Source organism: Phalacrocorax aristotelis, chromosome 3 (genome assembly GCF_949628215.1).
Source record: "Phalacrocorax aristotelis chromosome 3, bGulAri2.1, whole genome shotgun sequence".
Lineage (NCBI taxonomy): Eukaryota > Metazoa > Chordata > Aves > Suliformes > Phalacrocoracidae > Phalacrocorax > Phalacrocorax aristotelis.
In genome coordinates, this window is record NC_134278.1 from 130936486 (window position 1) to 130953906 (window position 17421).

At 44.0% G+C, this 17421-nt stretch overlaps 2 protein-coding genes across 2 annotated transcripts in view; one reads left to right on the top strand and one right to left on the bottom strand.

The window, feature by feature from the left end:
• Nucleotides 1-1212, bottom strand: part of CFAP61 (cilia and flagella associated protein 61) — a 117376-nt gene extending 116164 nt beyond the window's left edge. The window contains exon 1 of the mRNA XM_075089694.1: nucleotides 1133-1212. The gene's annotated coding sequence lies outside the window, so the exon portion shown is untranslated. The remainder of the gene's footprint in view (nucleotides 1-1132) is intronic.
• A 62-nt stretch (nucleotides 1213-1274) lies between these two features.
• Nucleotides 1275-14107, top strand: CRNKL1 (crooked neck pre-mRNA splicing factor 1). The gene is made up of 14 exons (XM_075089695.1): nucleotides 1275-1403; nucleotides 1740-1892; nucleotides 3481-3572; nucleotides 3690-3848; nucleotides 4199-4365; nucleotides 5438-5616; nucleotides 6281-6451; nucleotides 7124-7315; nucleotides 8071-8130; nucleotides 9248-9328; nucleotides 11741-11980; nucleotides 12388-12489; nucleotides 13074-13322; nucleotides 13859-14107. Exons 1-14 carry the CDS (start codon nucleotides 1356-1358, stop codon nucleotides 14024-14026), a joined length of 2061 nt encoding a protein of 686 aa, XP_074945796.1. The 5' UTR covers nucleotides 1275-1355; the 3' UTR covers nucleotides 14027-14107.
• Nucleotides 14108-17421: the final 3314 nt, after the last annotated feature.

Here is a 17421-nt window from a genome sequence, read left to right on the forward strand (position 1 = left end):
TTAATGTGTGCGCTTAGTAAACAGAATTGTGGTTACGTAGAAAGAACTAGCTAGAGTGTCCTTAGTAATAAGTATAACAATAACATCTAAAAGGAAGAAAATACTAGCTTGTGTAAGCTCTCAAATGTCTTAAGTTGTTAAGATATATATAGTCTTCCTAGTGGAGTGGAAGGTAACTACACTCAGGGCTAAATAACAGGTAATTCTTAAAATGAGCAAAGAAAACGGCCACTTAGTTCACTTTTACATTTCATTAAGTGCAGACTGTGAGACTACTAAAATAGTTGGTTATTTTTTATTAATGTCAGCTCCATATATCAAAATAAACAGGAATTTTAAACTGTCATTAGCAAACTTCAGTCTAGCATTAAGACTAGCATGAAGACAAACTTCAACTAAGAAGTTTGCCACATTTCCATATTCAACTCAATGCATTGAAAAAATGCCACCCCCGTCTCCCCTAGCTCCCCTTAACGGCCCTGAACACTCACGCAGCCATCACTGACAGAAAGGGGCATTTACCCATTAAAAATGTACCGTTTTCATAAGAAGATGCACTGTTCCTACAGCAACTCCTGCATTTCTACTACCAGAGAGCACACCGTAGGTGAGACCTGGAGCAGATGAAGAACCGCTTAGCGCTTAGAAGTTTCCTCCCTGCCTCCTCAAACACACGCGCTCTTTTCAAGCGCAAGTGAGACCCCCGTGTGGTGTTTTTTAATCTTTCTGACTAAAAACACACCAAACGCCTACCTACCACAGGCGCGCGCCTCGGGGCGCCCGACGGCTGGGAGACGGCAGGGGGCACCCCCCCACACACCCCCGCCCGCGCCCGGGGCCCGCGGCGCGCCTCAGCGGCGGGGACGGCGCGGCCCCGGCCCCGGGGGGCGAGGCCGGACCCCCATTCCGGAGCTCGGGCGGCCCGAAGGGAGGCTGCCGGCACTGGGCAGCGGGCAGGGCGCGCTACCCTGGCAGGAGGGCGGGCGGGCCGGGACGGAGGGTAGCGCCCGCGCTGTAACGCCTCTGGGGCCGGGGTCGGCAGCGGGACCCCACTGCGCGCTCCATGGAGGACTAACGGCCCTCACGGCCGCCCCCCACCCCCGCCGCGCCGCCAGGGGGCGCCGTCCCTCACCTTCCTCCCGCTGCCGCGGCGGGGAGGCCCCTTCCCGGCGCTCCGGAGCGGAGCGCAGCGGTGCGGGTAGAGACCGACTGACTGACCGACCGACAGGCGCGGCGCGCCACCTCGCTGCCGGTGTCGGGACGCGCCGCCGTTACTCCGGCAACGACGCGCGCGCGCGGCGGCGCTGCGTGAGGTCAGAGGTGACGGAGCGGGGCTAGCACGGAGAGGCGGCAAGATGGCGTCTACGGCGGCCGGGAAGCAGCGGATCCCCAAAGTGGCGAAGGTGCTCGGGGAGGGAGCGGTGAAGGCGGCGGCGGGGGCGCGGAGGGCGGGCGAGGGGAGCGCCGGGAGCCCCGGAGCGGCCCGGCCCCGCGGCCTTCGGGCGGCGCGCCCGGGGGTCTTCGCGGCCGCGCCGCGATGCGGAGGGACGGCCGGGCGGCCGCCGCCCCCCCCCTCAGCGCCCCGGGCCGGCGCTGCCGGGACGGACCTCGTCGGCCTCCGGGCCCTTCCTCAGTAACCACCGAGCATAGCACGGCCCCGGAGCGACTTAACCGCGGGGGGGATTCATGAGGTTTGCTTTAGGAGGAGAAAATATTAATCCAGCCCCCTCACTTCACAGGTGAAAAATAAAGCACCTGCAGAAGTCCAGATCACAGCAGAACAGCTTTTAAGAGAAGCAAAAGAGAGAGAGCTTGAACTTCTTCCACCACCTCCACAACAGAAGATCACAGATGTCGAAGAGCTAAATGACTACAAACTGCGGAAAAGGAAGGTAAGGAAAAAAACCACAGCCTAATCTTGATATCATAATAAAGCACTAAAATTTTACTATGTTTTAACTTAAACAAGGTACAGTCTATATGACTTGTGGATTGTCCAGATGAATAACAATTCTTTAAAAACGCATTTTCCTAGAAAATGCTACTTTTGTGAAAAATTTTAAGTTGAACATGTGTTGTTTAGCATAAAATTTGTTAGTACACATCTCACATGTGACCACATTCAGTATGTTCAGAACAGTACAAGGGCAATTACATACATGATTTCTATGCAATTTCATTTCCATCACCATCATCTGGCCAGTCAGTGTGGCAGAACATAGCAAGCTTTACAGTAATGCTGGTGGGTTTTCTACCTCAACTGTTTAAAAAACACTGTGTTTTCAAGTGATATTTCTGTTCTGTGTAATTACGATATTGCTTAGCACAGTTTAGAACGCAACTTTCTACACTACCCGTGGTTATGTTTGATGATTGTCTTGAAGCTTCAGCATCTTGCATGTGAGATTTTGAGTATAATTTCCTCCTCCTTTATTTAAAGGAATTGATTTGTTTGTGCAGACTTATCTATGGTTTTGTTCTGCTTTTTCCTTTGATAGTTGCTGACCTGGATCAGGAAAGCAAGCATATCCTAGCAGGGACCTTAAACATTTTCAGCATTCAGCAATTTTTTTGGATACAGACAGCATACACTAGGGCTGTCATTCCCTGAAGCATCTATGCGTATGTTCAGAACTGGTGACTCTTGTAGCACAGCGCAGCACCCCTGTACTCAGCCCTGAGCGGGTGTTCGTTTCCCTCCTTACTGTAGCAGCTAGGACACCCCGTAAAGACTTGGGGCCTTACCACGCTGGCTGATGGTGTACCTCACTCAGGCACAAGCAGAGCAACTGCAGTCAGATGATCAACACCACAGCACTGCAAAAATAATGTTTGTTACCTTTTTTTGTTTCTCATATGAATGGCAGTAACAAGCCAGCACGTTAACTGTGTTAAACCATGTTTAGCTACCTGTTAAACACCAATAGCGTTGATCCTGACAATAGCCACACACGAGACTGGAGATGCCCTCACTATTGCACTGAGCAGTGAAATGTGTCTAGCGCATTTGATGCGAGCATATTAAATCCAGAGAATAAGGCATCTTGCTTTAAAGCAAAATTTAGAGCAGTAATACATACAGGGCAAAGGCAACAAACTTGTGCTGGTACATCCAAGTATACTCAGGGTTGTCTGCAGTGACTGGGTTCCACCTGTCCAGGTAATGTTGCTATTGAAACATTAAGCAGGAGATTAAAAACAAAAGGTAAGACTTCCGTGCTCTCCGTTATTATCTCATCAGTATTTCAGGTATCAGGTTGCAGGAACTTGAGTTTAGTCCTATTCTGTCTGATCGATGCCTCTAGCTTCTGTTACACAATTTTTACAAAGTGTTGTATTGAGTATGATTATTTACAACATCTGCATGGGTGTAAGACCTTTGGAGTTCATTCCAATAATATTAATATTCCATAAGACTTTTATAACGAAGCTGGTCTGCACAGAGGGATTTTTCACTTACAGAAATAACTTTCTCCTCAGACTTTTGAAGATAACATAAGAAAAAACAGGACTGTTATCAGTAACTGGATAAAGTACGCACAATGGGAGGAAAGCCTAAAAGAAATACAGAGGTAATTATGATGCAGCTGCAGACATCCCTTCTAAACCTTTTAAGACACATCTTGACAAACACCATCAAAGTCTTGGAGGCACATTATATATGCAACTTACTTCTCTTTGCTTTCCAGAGCCCGTTCCATTTACGAGCGTGCTTTAGATGTAGACTACAGAAATGTCACACTCTGGCTGAAATATGCCGAAATGGAAATGAAGAACCGCCAGGTTAATCATGCCCGAAACATTTGGGATCGAGCCATTACCACCCTCCCCAGGGTGAACCAGTTCTGGTACGTTTGCAGAGAACGGAGCATTGCTTCTACCTCCAAAGACTGCAGATTGTTTTTCTATTTTGATACTGTGCAAAAGTGCATTGGTTTCTGTTTCTCTAAGTCTCCCAACTAGTCTGAAAAAAAGAGGAAGGCTTGAATTTGGGAAAGGTTTTGTACTTTTTGGTTATTGGGAGAGAAGGATGTTTGTGTGCCTGCATGCTGCCAATCACAACAGTATGTAGAGGCATTTCTGGGGTGCAAGTGGGGAAAAGGTGAAGAAATCTCAGTAATCTTATTAAGCACTCGAAAAATTCTTGTAATTTATGCATTTACTATGTGATTGTAAAAACTTGATCTTGTTTTCTAAGGTATAAGTATACTTACATGGAAGAGATGTTGGGGAATGTTGCTGGATCGCGTCAGGTGTTTGAACGTTGGATGGAGTGGCAACCAGAGGAGCAAGCTTGGCATTCCTACATTAACTTTGAGCTGAGATACAAGGAGGTGGACAGGGCGCGTACCATTTATGAGAGATATATCCTTTTTAGTGCATTGCAACACCTGCCCAAGTTTAGGCCTGCATTCTTCATTTCTTTCTTATCTGTTATATCCTGTGCTCCTTTTTACTGGGGTGTGTTGGGAGTAAACCACCATGCTGAGAGGCAGCAGTAGGTATTAAAAGCACATTTAGTGTATGCCTCCAAATTCAGTTAAGTGAACGTACATCCTGCCGCAACAGTGCATATTTAACAGCACTCATGCTTCCAGCTTTTTGGCAGTCATCATTTGTTTAAGATTTCTGCTCCTTAAACTTCTCCGTAACCCTTTGTCATGGTTCAGCCCCAGTCAGCAACTAAACACCACACATCCGCTCTCTTGCTCCCCTCACCCCTGTGGGATGGGGGAGAGAATCAGAAGAGCAAAAGCAAAAGAAAAAAAAAACCTGTTGGTTGAGATAAGAACAGTTTAATAATGTAAATAAAATAATTATAATAATGATAATATAATAAAAAGGAAAAGGGAAAAAGGGAAAAAAACAAAAAGAAATGATGCAACCACTCACCACCTGCCAACCAACGCTACTGAGCTGTGATTGCTGCCTCCCTCCCCCGGCCAGCCCCTCCCAGTTAACATACTGGGCGTGATGTTACATGATACGGAATATCCCTTTAGCCAGTTTGAACCCGCTCTCCTAGCTGTGCTCCCTCCCCTCCCACCTTCTTGTGTACCCGGCAGAGCATGGGAAGCTGGAAAAGTCCTTGACTAGTACAAGCACTGCCCAGCAACAACTAAACCATCAGTGTGTTATGAGCATTATTTTCATACTAAGTCCAAAGCACCGCACTATGCCAGCTACAGTGAAGAACATTAAATCTATCCCCGATAAAACTACGACACTTGCCTGATTTTTATCCTTTTTACATTTTTCTTTAAGTTCTCAGTAAAGACCTTTGCATGCTTAGAGCTGTTTTGTCTTCCCAGTTGAGTTTTTTACATATGCTGTCCTTAGGAGTTGTTTCATATAGTCTGTGACCCGGCAGTCACTGGGAAGAATACAATTTGAATTGTCCAATTCAACCACCGCTGTTTCTTTAACACATCTCTACTTGTTATTGTTCATCCTGATGTTAAGAACTGGATCAAGTATGCCCGTTTCGAAGAGAAGCACAGTTATTTTGCTCATGCAAGGAAAGTATACGAGAGGGCGGTGGAGTTCTTTGGAGAAGAGCATATGGATGAGCACTTGTACGTGGCTTTCGCAAAATTTGAGGAGAACCAGAAAGAAGTAAGACCTTCTTGATTATACATCAGACCAATACCAACCACCCCCACAAGATTTCTTCTTGAATGTCAAACTCGAGGCCACTTAACATTCACTGCAATACTAGGTTTTTCAGCACATTATGAGATACTGTTATTGTAGTCTGAGTTAAGACGGCAATTTTTTTGCTTAGCTTCTGTTTGCCTTTTGGTGACATCAAGGAAATGTGTTCTAAGCAAGCTGGTCATCAAATCTGCCAAGCCTAAGAATAATGTCGTCAGATCAAATATGTATCCTCAGATTTGTAAGTGTGAGAGGTTATAGGCCTGCATAATAAAAAAAGCCCGTGTTTTTCCCAGACGGTGTCTAACATGTCCAGGCCATTAAGGAATTGAATACATTCTGTGAACCCAAACCCACAACCTCTTAAAAATATTCTACATATCTCAAACCTGTAAATGAATAAGACATGGTGGGTTTTGGTATTTATAGAAATTTTGTTTTCAAAGTTTACTTTTTAGGGAGATCTGTGTTAGTCCTATCCTAAAGCAATAATTTACATTGAGTATTCAATGATTTTGTATTCTATTAAATACTTGCAAAAGTATTTAATTGTGTGGAGAGAAATTGTGGGGGAAGACAGAAGCCGCTTTGTAAGAATTGCTCAAATGATGTTTAATATTTTCAGTTTGAAAGAGTAAGGGTGATCTACAAGTATGCCTTGGATAGAATTCCAAAACAGGAGGCCCAAAATCTCTTCAAGAACTACACCATCTTTGAAAAGAAGTTTGGAGACAGAAGGGGAATTGAAGACATCATTGTCAGCAAAAGGAGATTCCAATATGAAGAGGAAGTGAAGGTATGTATTACAAATATCCTCTGGGCTCATTGTACATCCAGCTGCTGCTTAAGGTAGGTGAGTGTCTCATGATGTGAAAGCTGTCGCGTTTTAAGTTACCCTTGATACTCAGTCCAAGAAAGTACCAAGAGAATGCTGTTCTTCTTGGAGGTAGAATTCCATCCATGGGGTAGAGAATGATACTTGCATTTGCTGCTTTTCTGTTTCTGCATTCTAATGTAGATTGTGGATCTTAAGTTTCTGATTGAACTCAGAGCTTGGTACCCTTCACAGCCATCTTGGGGGATAATGCAGTTTAGCTTGTGATTTCACTTCTGCTATGCAGTAACTGTTACAGGGCACCTCACCTGTGTGTAAATAGCTTTTCTTGAAAAACCGGGTATGGCACACCTATCTATAATTCACAGAGTACTGCATATTTCATTTCGTCTTCCCTTCTCACAGTTCAGTTTGTTTACCTTCACTTAAAGAATGTTTGTAGTTAAAATAAAAATAAATGCACTTTAACCCAAAAGCTCTAGATTAAGCATACCTAAGACTGACAGTTTTCATTAATATTCTGATGATCTATTTTAAAGGATAAATTCTGAATAAATACGGTGAAGAACAGAGTCTGTTATTTGTAGTTACTGAAGTTTCTTTTCCATTTCCTTGCTCCCATCTCTCTGGAAGGCAAATCCACATAATTACGATGCATGGTTTGACTACCTGAGGTTAGTTGAAAGTGACGCAGATGCCGAGACTGTCCGAGAGGTGTATGAAAGAGCCATCGCCAATGTTCCCCCAATTCAAGAGAAGAGGCACTGGAAAAGATACATCTATCTTTGGATTAACTACGCATTGTATGAAGAGCTGGAGGCAAAGGCAAGTAGTAAGAAGTCAGGTTTTTTCTTTCCTTCCCAAGTATTTTCCTTGTATTCAATAGCCACATATATTTTAATAAGAAAACCAAGAACTAAACACACTGTCTTACTTGCTTTGTAAAACTAGCTACAGGCTTTGCTATTTAAGTACGGGGGTTTTTCCACCCCCCCTTAGTTTTTCCTTCCTATGCATAGGGGAAAAGAAACCCAACTCATCCAGAAACATGCTGATAATAAAAGCAAAAGTATGTCTTTCTAGCCCCATCTGAATTGCCCGTTCTAGGCTGTTACCTGAACTTGTGGAATAGTTTTATATTTAACAAAACTATTTGTGAAGTTGTTACGTGAAGCGGTCAAATTCTTCCTGTTGTGGCCTTTTGGGGCCATGTAAGTATTTTTCCCTTGTTACCGGTCATGTAATATCATAGTTGCTCTTTAGTGCAGTGGACCTGTTAGTGTCTGTTTAAAGGAAAAAACCACTTTTTTCTCCACTCCAAATGGTGACACTCCTGGCTTTATTGTCCAATTCTTAGTGTTGAGTCTTGTTTTGAAAAGGTTACTCTTACTGATTCTCAGAAGTTACAATCTTTTAATTGGGCACACTAAGTAAATGAGTGTGTCGATATGTTAACTATACATGATTCTAAGCAACTTGACTTAAAAATGTTGTTCTGCAGTTTTACAGTCATTGCACAATTCAAAATGTCATGCAATCTTAGCAGTGAACCAACTACTGAATTTTGCCTGTTCTTACAGGATGCAGAGCGAACCAGACAAGTGTATCAGGCGTGTGTCGAACTCATTCCCCACAAGAAGGTATGGCTCCTTCAGCAGCTTGTAATGAGTCTTGGATTAACTTCCCCAAGATAAGATCTTTCAGTTTTCTTTCCTGCCAAGGTTTAGGTGTGTAAGCAGCTGCAAACGGTTGCCAGCACATTCATGAAGACTTTTTTCTGGACTTCAAATATCTCTTCTGGTTTCTCACAATGTCTATCTTCCAAAATTGATAGGTTTTTTTCCCCCCTAAGCTAAGGTGTTAGGTAGGTGTAATTTGCATCATCAATGGGAAATAGTATGCCATACATGGATAACAGATTTCCTCATACAGATGCAATGTAAGGGTTTCTCCAGTATTTTCAAATTACTAAATATGCTCTAAGAAGCTGAAATAATACATAGTTATAGAATAGTCCAGTATTATCAAGCAGCAGGGAAGAACTCTCATCTACTTTTTACTTGCTTGCTTGCTTTCTTCAAGTTGATCCTTTTATAGCTGCTCTCAGCCAGTTGCTTATAGCCTTCACAGAATACTTATTTTTCTGTTTTATGTGGGGTTGCCACCTTTTATTGCGACTGTTCCTAACTGTCTGCACAGTCCCAGCTGAGGGAGGTGCATTTGAGAAACCATCTTTTCAGGTGTGTATTCCCCATTACAGTTGGTCTTCAAGACCCATTTTTTGGTCTTGTGGTTTTTTTGCCAGTGAGCTTTAAATTATCCATGTGTCCAAACCCTTAAAACATTTAATCAGCATTGCCTTGGAATATCAAGAAATCTTAGTTCATGTACTTTCTTTTCTAGTTTGTCGTTGTGTCATGTATATTAGGATTAATCTGTATTTATTGAGAGTTGATTAGCTGTTAATTAATTCAGCGATTGCTGATGTTTTACCAGTCAACTGATTAGTTAACGAACCATTTTTTTTTGTCTGAGGAGACTTCTATCTGATCTGGTTTTGCTTTCATTCATGACAGAGTGTGTTGTCCTGTTCTAGAGAGGTTGTTTTGGGTTATGAACTCTCAACTTTTCAGCAGGAAAACACTGAGATCAAATGCAACATCTTGTATAGACAGAGTAACTATTTTTTTAAAGAATGCATGCAGTATTATTTACTAAGCTTCCAGCCAAAGCATCACATTGTTCTTTTTCTTTCAGTTTACATTTGCCAAAATATGGCTGCTATATGCACAATTTGAAATACGCCAGAAAAATCTTCCACTTGCCAGAAGAGCTTTGGTAAGCTTTTGTTGATTCCATAATTGACTTTAATAGTAACAAGGGAACGGCATTAAAAGATCTTAAATTGTCCTTTATAAATTGCTGGTTTAATCCACTTAAATAAAGCATCCGAGAAGTCTGCAGGGATCAGTATTTACTGTCTTTACTGTCTTGTATGATTTAAAAAGAAGCATAGCTTGATATGATGAATTAGCCACAGGCAGAAACGAATGCAGCTTTCTCGTTTCAGCTGACAAAACGCACGTCTGAATGCAAGAGTACCCAAATCAGCTTAGTGCGCTTGGAAATTTTTAACTGCTGCTGATTTGTTTAAATCATACATCTACTAACAATAGCATTTTAAAAGGCTTTTAAATAAATAGGAGGTTTTGACTCTCAGAAATTAAGACCTGCTGAATAGAGTGTGTGAGTCCCAGCTACCACGTTGCTGATAGAAGCAATCACGGGGACTTTGGGCAGGCTCAAGAGCTTCTGTGCAAATTCACTATGTGAATATCAGCATGTCAGAGAACAATGGAGTACATTTTGGCAGCAAAACCTTTTGAAATGAAAAACTTCTGCTTCAGTTCAGATATTCTAAATAAGCTTAGTGATAGCATTGGGGATTTTGAGAGAAAGCTGATACCGGTAACAATTGAGGTGGTTTGACTTTAAAGAGGAAACTGATGGAGTTTCCACCAAACCCATGGCGCAGAGTGGTAAGAGCATAAATGTGAATGGCCTTCCGTAGCTGACACTGGACCAAGTCTGTCCCCAGGGAGCGAGTAAAGCTTTGTCTCTTGAGCTGGACTCCTGCCCCTGACCAGGAAAATGTGAAGCAGAGGGGTTAAGTGCCTTGTGAGACTCTTACTGTCTCCCTGCAGGAGAAGGCAACCCTCTGTCCTGAAGCATGCTGCTGTTCTAGCTTGGCTTAAGACACCTTCGCTCAACATTACCATAGTCACCAGTCAGCACCCTGCTTCTGGCTGACTTTTTTTTTGGGGGTAAATGCTATGGTAGATTCTGGAAAGGGTGCTTTGGCCAATCTAGAAATACCAGGTTTCCTCAGTTTCTTTCAGGCTTCTCTTTTGTTGGTCTTTTTGCTTGTTGTTTAATTTCTTTGACAGACTTTTTTTTAGTAGGCCACCTTTTCCTTATTCTGGAAACCAGGTTTTGGTGCAGCAGCCATAATACTTTTCTGGGCTCGACCCAGATTTGTCAAGAAGTTTCTTTCTTTCTTTTGCAATGAATTGACTTTGAACCATGTCTCTGGCCTTGCTGCTGTCCTGAGGCGAGGGTCCCACGCTGTCACCATGCAGAAGAGAAGATCCAGCTCCTGTTGCTCGATCTCTCATCAGCATGCATGCAGTACCTTGTTCTGCCTTATTTTCACTGGCTGTGGATGGTGTGTGGGTTCTTTGTTTTCCCAGGGTCTGAGAGATGCTGGTACTTGGAGACAGGAAGCTAGCTGGAGCCTATGCCGCTTAAGAAAATAGTAATGGGGAGCATAAGGGGAAGAACTGAGCATATTTTGAAATAGAAGAGGCATTTGTAGAGCTGGAGGGCCATAATGGTGATCAAACTGATATTCTGAAGTGGTGGTTTCCTCCATTTTTAATAAGTACCAAGGTAATCAATGTGTAGGGAAGTTGTGCAGGAGAATCGTAGTAAGGGAATTTGGTCTCAAATTACTTAATTCACTTCAGCTTGAGGGAACAGAGGCTGCGGCGCTTAATAAATAATATTTGTCTACAGAAGTGACTCAAGTGAAGCTCACTACATACCTATCTCAGGTATGCCCATTCTTAACTCTTGCTTTAGAAGATTCCCAAACTGAGAATCAGAAACTGCTTTCTCACAGCTTGGCACCATGGCCTAGGACAGACAGCTTTCCTCAGATGCTGAAGCATATCAAAAAGGAAATATTTTTTTAGGACATTATTCTCCATCTCTCCAGTACAGTAAGTCAGCAGGCAGGGAGCGTGGACAATCCTCTGTGCAATGATGAGTAGTGGTGGTGGGCTGGGGGGCAGTTTCTCTTGATGTAATTTGTTTTATAAGATACTTGGGAACTGCATACCTGGAAGGCTGGCGCTATGCTTTCTTCAGCTTTTGTTGCAAGATGAAGTGTTCATTTGAGGAGCCAGGGTGAGTTTCAGCTAACACTTTGTGGGCAACCCATGTTATGTGGAAGTGTAACAGGTTAGAAGGTTTCCTGCTTTCACAGGTTTTGTTGGTGTCTGTGGATGCTCGTTTTGCAGACATCGATTGGATTTCACACCAGCCCTGACCAGAGTCTTAAAACACAAACTCTGCTCAAAAATGAATTTTAGTTCAAATACTGGAGAGTAAACAGGTGTTTAGAAAATAGAGTGGGTTTTTTACCTTGCAAGATCTTTAAGTGGTTTTTGTGGTTTTTTTGCTTAACAGGGGACATCCATAGGTAAATGTCCAAAGAACAAACTGTTTAAAGGTTATATTGAATTGGAGCTACAATTGCGAGAATTTGATCGTTGCCGAAAGCTGTATGAAAAATTCCTGGAGTTTGCACCGGAAAACTGCACATCATGGATTAAATTTGCTGAACTAGAGACCATTCTTGGCGATATTGATAGAGCCCGTGCGATATATGAGTTGGCTATTGGCCAGCCCCGGCTAGACATGCCAGAGGTAAGGGGGGAGATGAACTTCAGAGCTGGCACATTTTTAAGGTATTTATTACAAGCGTGGCTAATTAAAATGTAAATAATCTACCAGCTTGAGCAGAACTGCTTACCGTAGTGGCTTAGCTTATGTCTCATTAATTTAGCATCTGTTTCTTAGCAGGGTACACAGGACTATAAAACCCACAATAAAACATGGAGAGAGAAGCATGCTTACAGGAGTAAACTAAATGGATTACGGGCACAAGATTTGATATTACTTAGTCGTAATCCTAGCTTGTACGGTCAATAAATATTCAGATCTCTGAAACTTTTTTCAGAGAAATTCCACATTTATCTATGCTTTCCTTTTTTTTTTTTTCCTCCCATTATCTTAGTGCGCTGTGAACATAAGGAGAGACTTCTCTTTTGCAGGTTCTTTGGAAATCCTACATTGACTTTGAAATTGAGCAAGAAGAGTATGAGAAAACAAGAAGCCTTTACCGCAGATTACTTCAGCGGACACAGCATGTTAAGGTATGTATGGGTACCCAGAACACAGAATTGGTCTAGAATGTGGTTCATGGCGGGTGGAAACCCTCGACTGCTTTGATTGTGTGGCTTTTCCAAATCAACAGTGAACCTCAACTCAGTACTGTGCCTGTGCCATGAAAAGGGGAAAGAAATTTCTAAATTACGTGTAACAGGCATATCTTACATGAAAGAAGGCTTTGCAGAAGGTTTCCGAGCAGCCCTCTTCCTGCTGAGCTGAGTAGCTTTGGAATTTTAGTTGCAAAAACATTGCAAGGGAAAAATAGTTGTGATTTTTCCAGTGTAGTTTGGTACCATAATTTGACCAAGTTCAGACGGATTTATCGTGACTCAAAACAACCGCAAGAAATTTGTCTGCGTGGCTTATATGAGCATTCTGTCTGGCCAAAGTGAGGCAAATCTCACACATGTGAAACAAACATGAATTTTCTAGGTATCTGCTCATGAAAAGTACTTTAGACTTACACTGACATTTTCTTTTTTGGCTGTTTTGGTATTTTAAACTATCACTTAGCTATTAGACTTGAGAACGGAGGTTTCAGCTTGGTTTTGATTTGCCTTCACCACAGGTATGGATCAGCTTTGCACAGTTTGAGCTGTCTGCAGGAAGGGAGGAGAGTTTGTCAAGATGCCGGCAGATTTATGAAGAGGCTAATAAGGCAATGCGAAACTGCGAGGAGAAAGAGGAGAGAGTCATGCTTCTGGAATCCTGGAGAAACTTTGAAGAGGAGTTTGGAACTGATACCACTAAAGAGAGGATAGATAAACTTATGCCTGAAAAAATAAAGAAGAGGAGAAAACTGCAGGCTGAGGATGGGGTAAGAGGAAAAATGATGCAAGTAGGCACTTTGAATCCTTGGTGGCTTTATGCTGGGGTCTGGTACACAAAGCAAAGTCAGCTGTGATGGAGCTATAACTGCATACTGATTTTACCGCAGTAATTGAAAACAAGCATTGGCCTGAAACATGTGCTGCTGAGCTCCTTGCTCTTGGGCAGGTTAGGTGGGCAATTGATTCAGAGTGAAATACTCATAACAAATGCTCAAGCCACCTTTACTGTAAACTCCTACCACAGACAAATCAAAGCAGCTCTAGGCAGTACTGTGCAGGTAGCGTTTTTTTCTTAACTTTCTTTGGGAAACTAGCCAGGCTGTTCATGAAATCTGCCTGCTCGTTGTGCACAGCAGAAGTAGTGCCCTCTCACACCCATTCCGCTCGCTGGTTTCTGCTGCTATGGGTGGTCTAACAAACATTGATTTTAGTTTTATCTCACTGTTAGGCTTATTAGAAGCACCTTCTAATAGCTAACATTAACATGTAAATTAAACTTGCTTTGTGGCATTTTTTTCCCTAGTCTGATGCTGGCTGGGAGGAATACTACGATTATATTTTCCCAGAAGATACTGCCAATCAGCCTAATCTCAAACTACTCGCTATGGCTAAACTCTGGAAGAAACAGCAACAGGAGAGCGAAGCTGCGGAGATGGATCAAGACAAAGACATTGATGAAAGCCAGTCTTAATACATTGACTTTCCCCACCCCTTTTCTTGGGTATTGTACAGTATTTTCATTGAGAAATAAATGTATTGAAAAGTTTTACTATTACTGACTTGAGATGTTTTTTGTTTGGAAAAAAGCACCATCTTGGAGTTGATTCCCTTTCAATTTTGGACATCAACAGACTATTAAAGGTCATGGGGCAAGTGCAGGAGTCTGCAGCTATTACCAGTGAGCTGAGAACTGGAAGGACTGGATGGCAGCTGTTTTTAGCACAAGACCTACTGTTCTAAGGCTCCTACAAACATACCGCAGTGCTGCTTAAGGATATTAACATGCCAAGACAGCAGATGTACTTTCATTAATGAGAGAGAAGTCTCTAACCATTCCTGATTGATTTTTCCAGTAATTCTGTAAAATATGTATTGATCATGAGGGTAGTTGAAAACAATAAATCCTGTTGACTGCAGCCTGTTCAACTTCCTATCCAAGTAGGATTTTATCCCAGAAAACCTCTTTAGGAGGGACAATCACAGAAGTTAAATATACCGAAATGAGCCCCTAGAAGACAAATCTGTAGAAATTAGTGCCACACAGTTAGTGTGTGTTTCAATAATTTAATGTCTTGGCAGCGTATTTTGTAGAAAATAATCTACTGGGAAGTAAAGTAGAGGCAGTGTAAGTAGGATTCTCAATGTTTTTTGTATTTCACAGGGAAAACCTGACCCTAAGCTTTCTCATCTGTAATTTCTTGGGGGGAAGGAACATTTCTGTCCAACTGCTTGGGCTGGTCGCCTGGTTCAGGGGAAGTGGGGCAGCCTGCCCTTGTGGTGGGAGGGAGACCTGGGAGGCAGGGGTTACTGTCCTGGGGCTTGGTCCCATGGCTGGGGACCTCGTCCACCACGAAGAACGGTGATTTAAAACACAAAAAGGTTAAGTGTGCCACAACAGCCACCAGATCTATGAGTCAGGCCTTAACAAAGCTGCTGTTGACCGAAGACTGGGCAGTTACCACCGCTCCAGCCGCATCTGGCCTGTCCGGCTGTGGTCAGAGCAGCTGGTCAGCCCTGGGGCTATCCCTCGCACTGGCCAGGCCTGCCTGCAGCGGGAAATGCTTCCTTCCGCATGTGCCCTGTGGTCGGAAACCAGAGCCTCAGTCCTTCACCATCTCCGTAGCTGTTGTCATCCTCCCCGGGCTGACGCTTCTGAGCTTCTCCTTTTTGCCTGGTTTGGGGCAAGGCAACTGTGCAGGGGATCACCCCAACGCTGCTAGGGGAGACCCAGAAAGGCCGTGGGGGATTTTGTGGCCCTGGAGGGGTGGTTAAGGGCAGGTGGCCCAGGTGGCTTTTCCTTGATCCTCACCAGCCAGGGAAAGGGCTTGAGAAGCAGTGGAGGCGGTTGCAGGTTGCAGCTGTCTGCTTGCGCAGCTGGTGCCAATGAGAGCCTTCAGGCTTTTACAGCCAGAGCCCTCTTGGGTGGGAGAGATGGGATCCACCTGGCCGAGGAGAGTGACAGGGAGCTTGCCACGGGCTGGCCAGTCCAGTGAGAGGCTTTAAATTGGGAGTGAGAGGGTGGGAGGTGATGGCTGAACGTGGGAGATGGGGTGGTGGGCTGGGCTGCCAGGGTAGGGGCATGGGTGCTGTGGGTGAGGGGCCTTGGAGTCGGGCAGGAGGGTGCCTCTACTGTGGGCGCACCTGCAAGCAGGGAAGAGCCACGAGGGCAGCTCTCGCCCTTTTCTTGGGAAATCTGCAGGAGAGGGTGGCTGGTTGGAGCGCCCGGTACCCATCCTGCCTATGCAATGTGCTGCTCCATCGGGTAAGTCCATCCTGCTCTGTTTTGTCCCATGTTTGTTTATCTTGTTAACCTGGCTGGCAAGAAAAAGTTATTTTACTGGTGGGGACTGCCCTTGATCACTTGCTAACCATTGTTCTACTGAGTTGAAAAAACAGGCATCTGGATTTTCAAGCTGGCTTGAAAATATGCTTCTATTTTAAAGCTTGATTATTGTGTTTTTTCATAACAGCACTGCAACTGGTGGCCACAATATGGCTGTATGCTTGCACCAATTATTCTTTCTCCCTAAATCCTCCTGAAATCCTGCATGGTAAAGCAGCGCTGTTTCATCATAACAACTGAGAGGAGCATACTGACAGGATAAAAATCTAGCTTATTTAAGTTTACCGCGGCTCTTATGCCTTCTGGGCTTCAATTTTGTCAGTGTCTTGGTGGTTTGGGGAGGCCATGGTTGCAATCCTGGTGCATCCCAGTAAGGGTGCACTGACCCACCCATCCACCCTACCCCCAGCAGGCACCAGCCAGCAGCAGAGCCACTCCTGCCTGCCCCAAGGCTGGGGAATTTGGAGACCTTGTGTGTCCTCGGGCTTCAGCAGACCTCGGAGCATCCCATGAAACCCACTTGTGGTCTGATGGGGACAGCTGAAGAGGTGTCTCTTCTGCAGCTGTTTTTCCTCAAGATTGTGAATTGCTGCCCACTAGCAGAAGAATGAAGGCTTGCATGTTAAAAGGGAGACCAGAAGAGAGAGGGTCCACAGGGCAGTGGTAGATAAAAATAAAATACAGCAGTGCTACAGTGACAGCAGACTTATCTTGAGCTGTCTTTGCTGAAACCTGGGGTGGCATTTGCATTGCTCATAAAGACAAATGTAGAAGTTAAATGAAGAACATCCAACAAAAAAAGGAGCAAGCTGATCCTCATGCTAATGTAACACATAAAGCATTGGGTATTTCTAATCACTTTGACTTGTATGCGATTTCCCTTTTCTCCTTAATGTCTGAAAAAATCCTGGAAGAACACGGATAGATTAAGTAGACATTTCCTTCTGCTGGAGAAGGCATCAGGGAAAAGCAGTACAGAAGAAGGGTTAGGGGATGAGTGTCACAGGACTGTTTTTAGCACAGGAATCTTAACTTGTCTTTCTGGGGATTCCTGCCTCTCTCCTGGATTTCCAAGGTTAGACGTGCTTCTGTGAAGCACAAGGCCAGGGTCCGCTGGCACCTACTGCACAGCACAAGCCCCTCTTTACGGTCCTTGGCTCCATCTCCCTAGTGCAGATATTGCTAAAACAGTGAGATTTGTTGGAGCCCCCTCCATGCTACCCATCCCTGTGTTTGCCCTGGAATGGCAAACCCTTCAACATCTCTGTCTTCTCACTCTGGGTTTTCCACGGCTATTCTCCATTTAACTGCTCAGAATCTGGTTCTTTGAGATCTGGTTTTGTCTGTTTAAACCCTAAAACACCTGCAATGAGCAATGTGGACTGAGATGCTGAACACTACATCTCTAGCAGTAAAACTGTTCCACCCTTCAGAGCACTAATGAGATGTACAGGTTTAATTGATTTCTCAGGTCATGGCCATGTTTCCACCTCACTTCTCTCCCTCCTCACCCTGTTACGAGC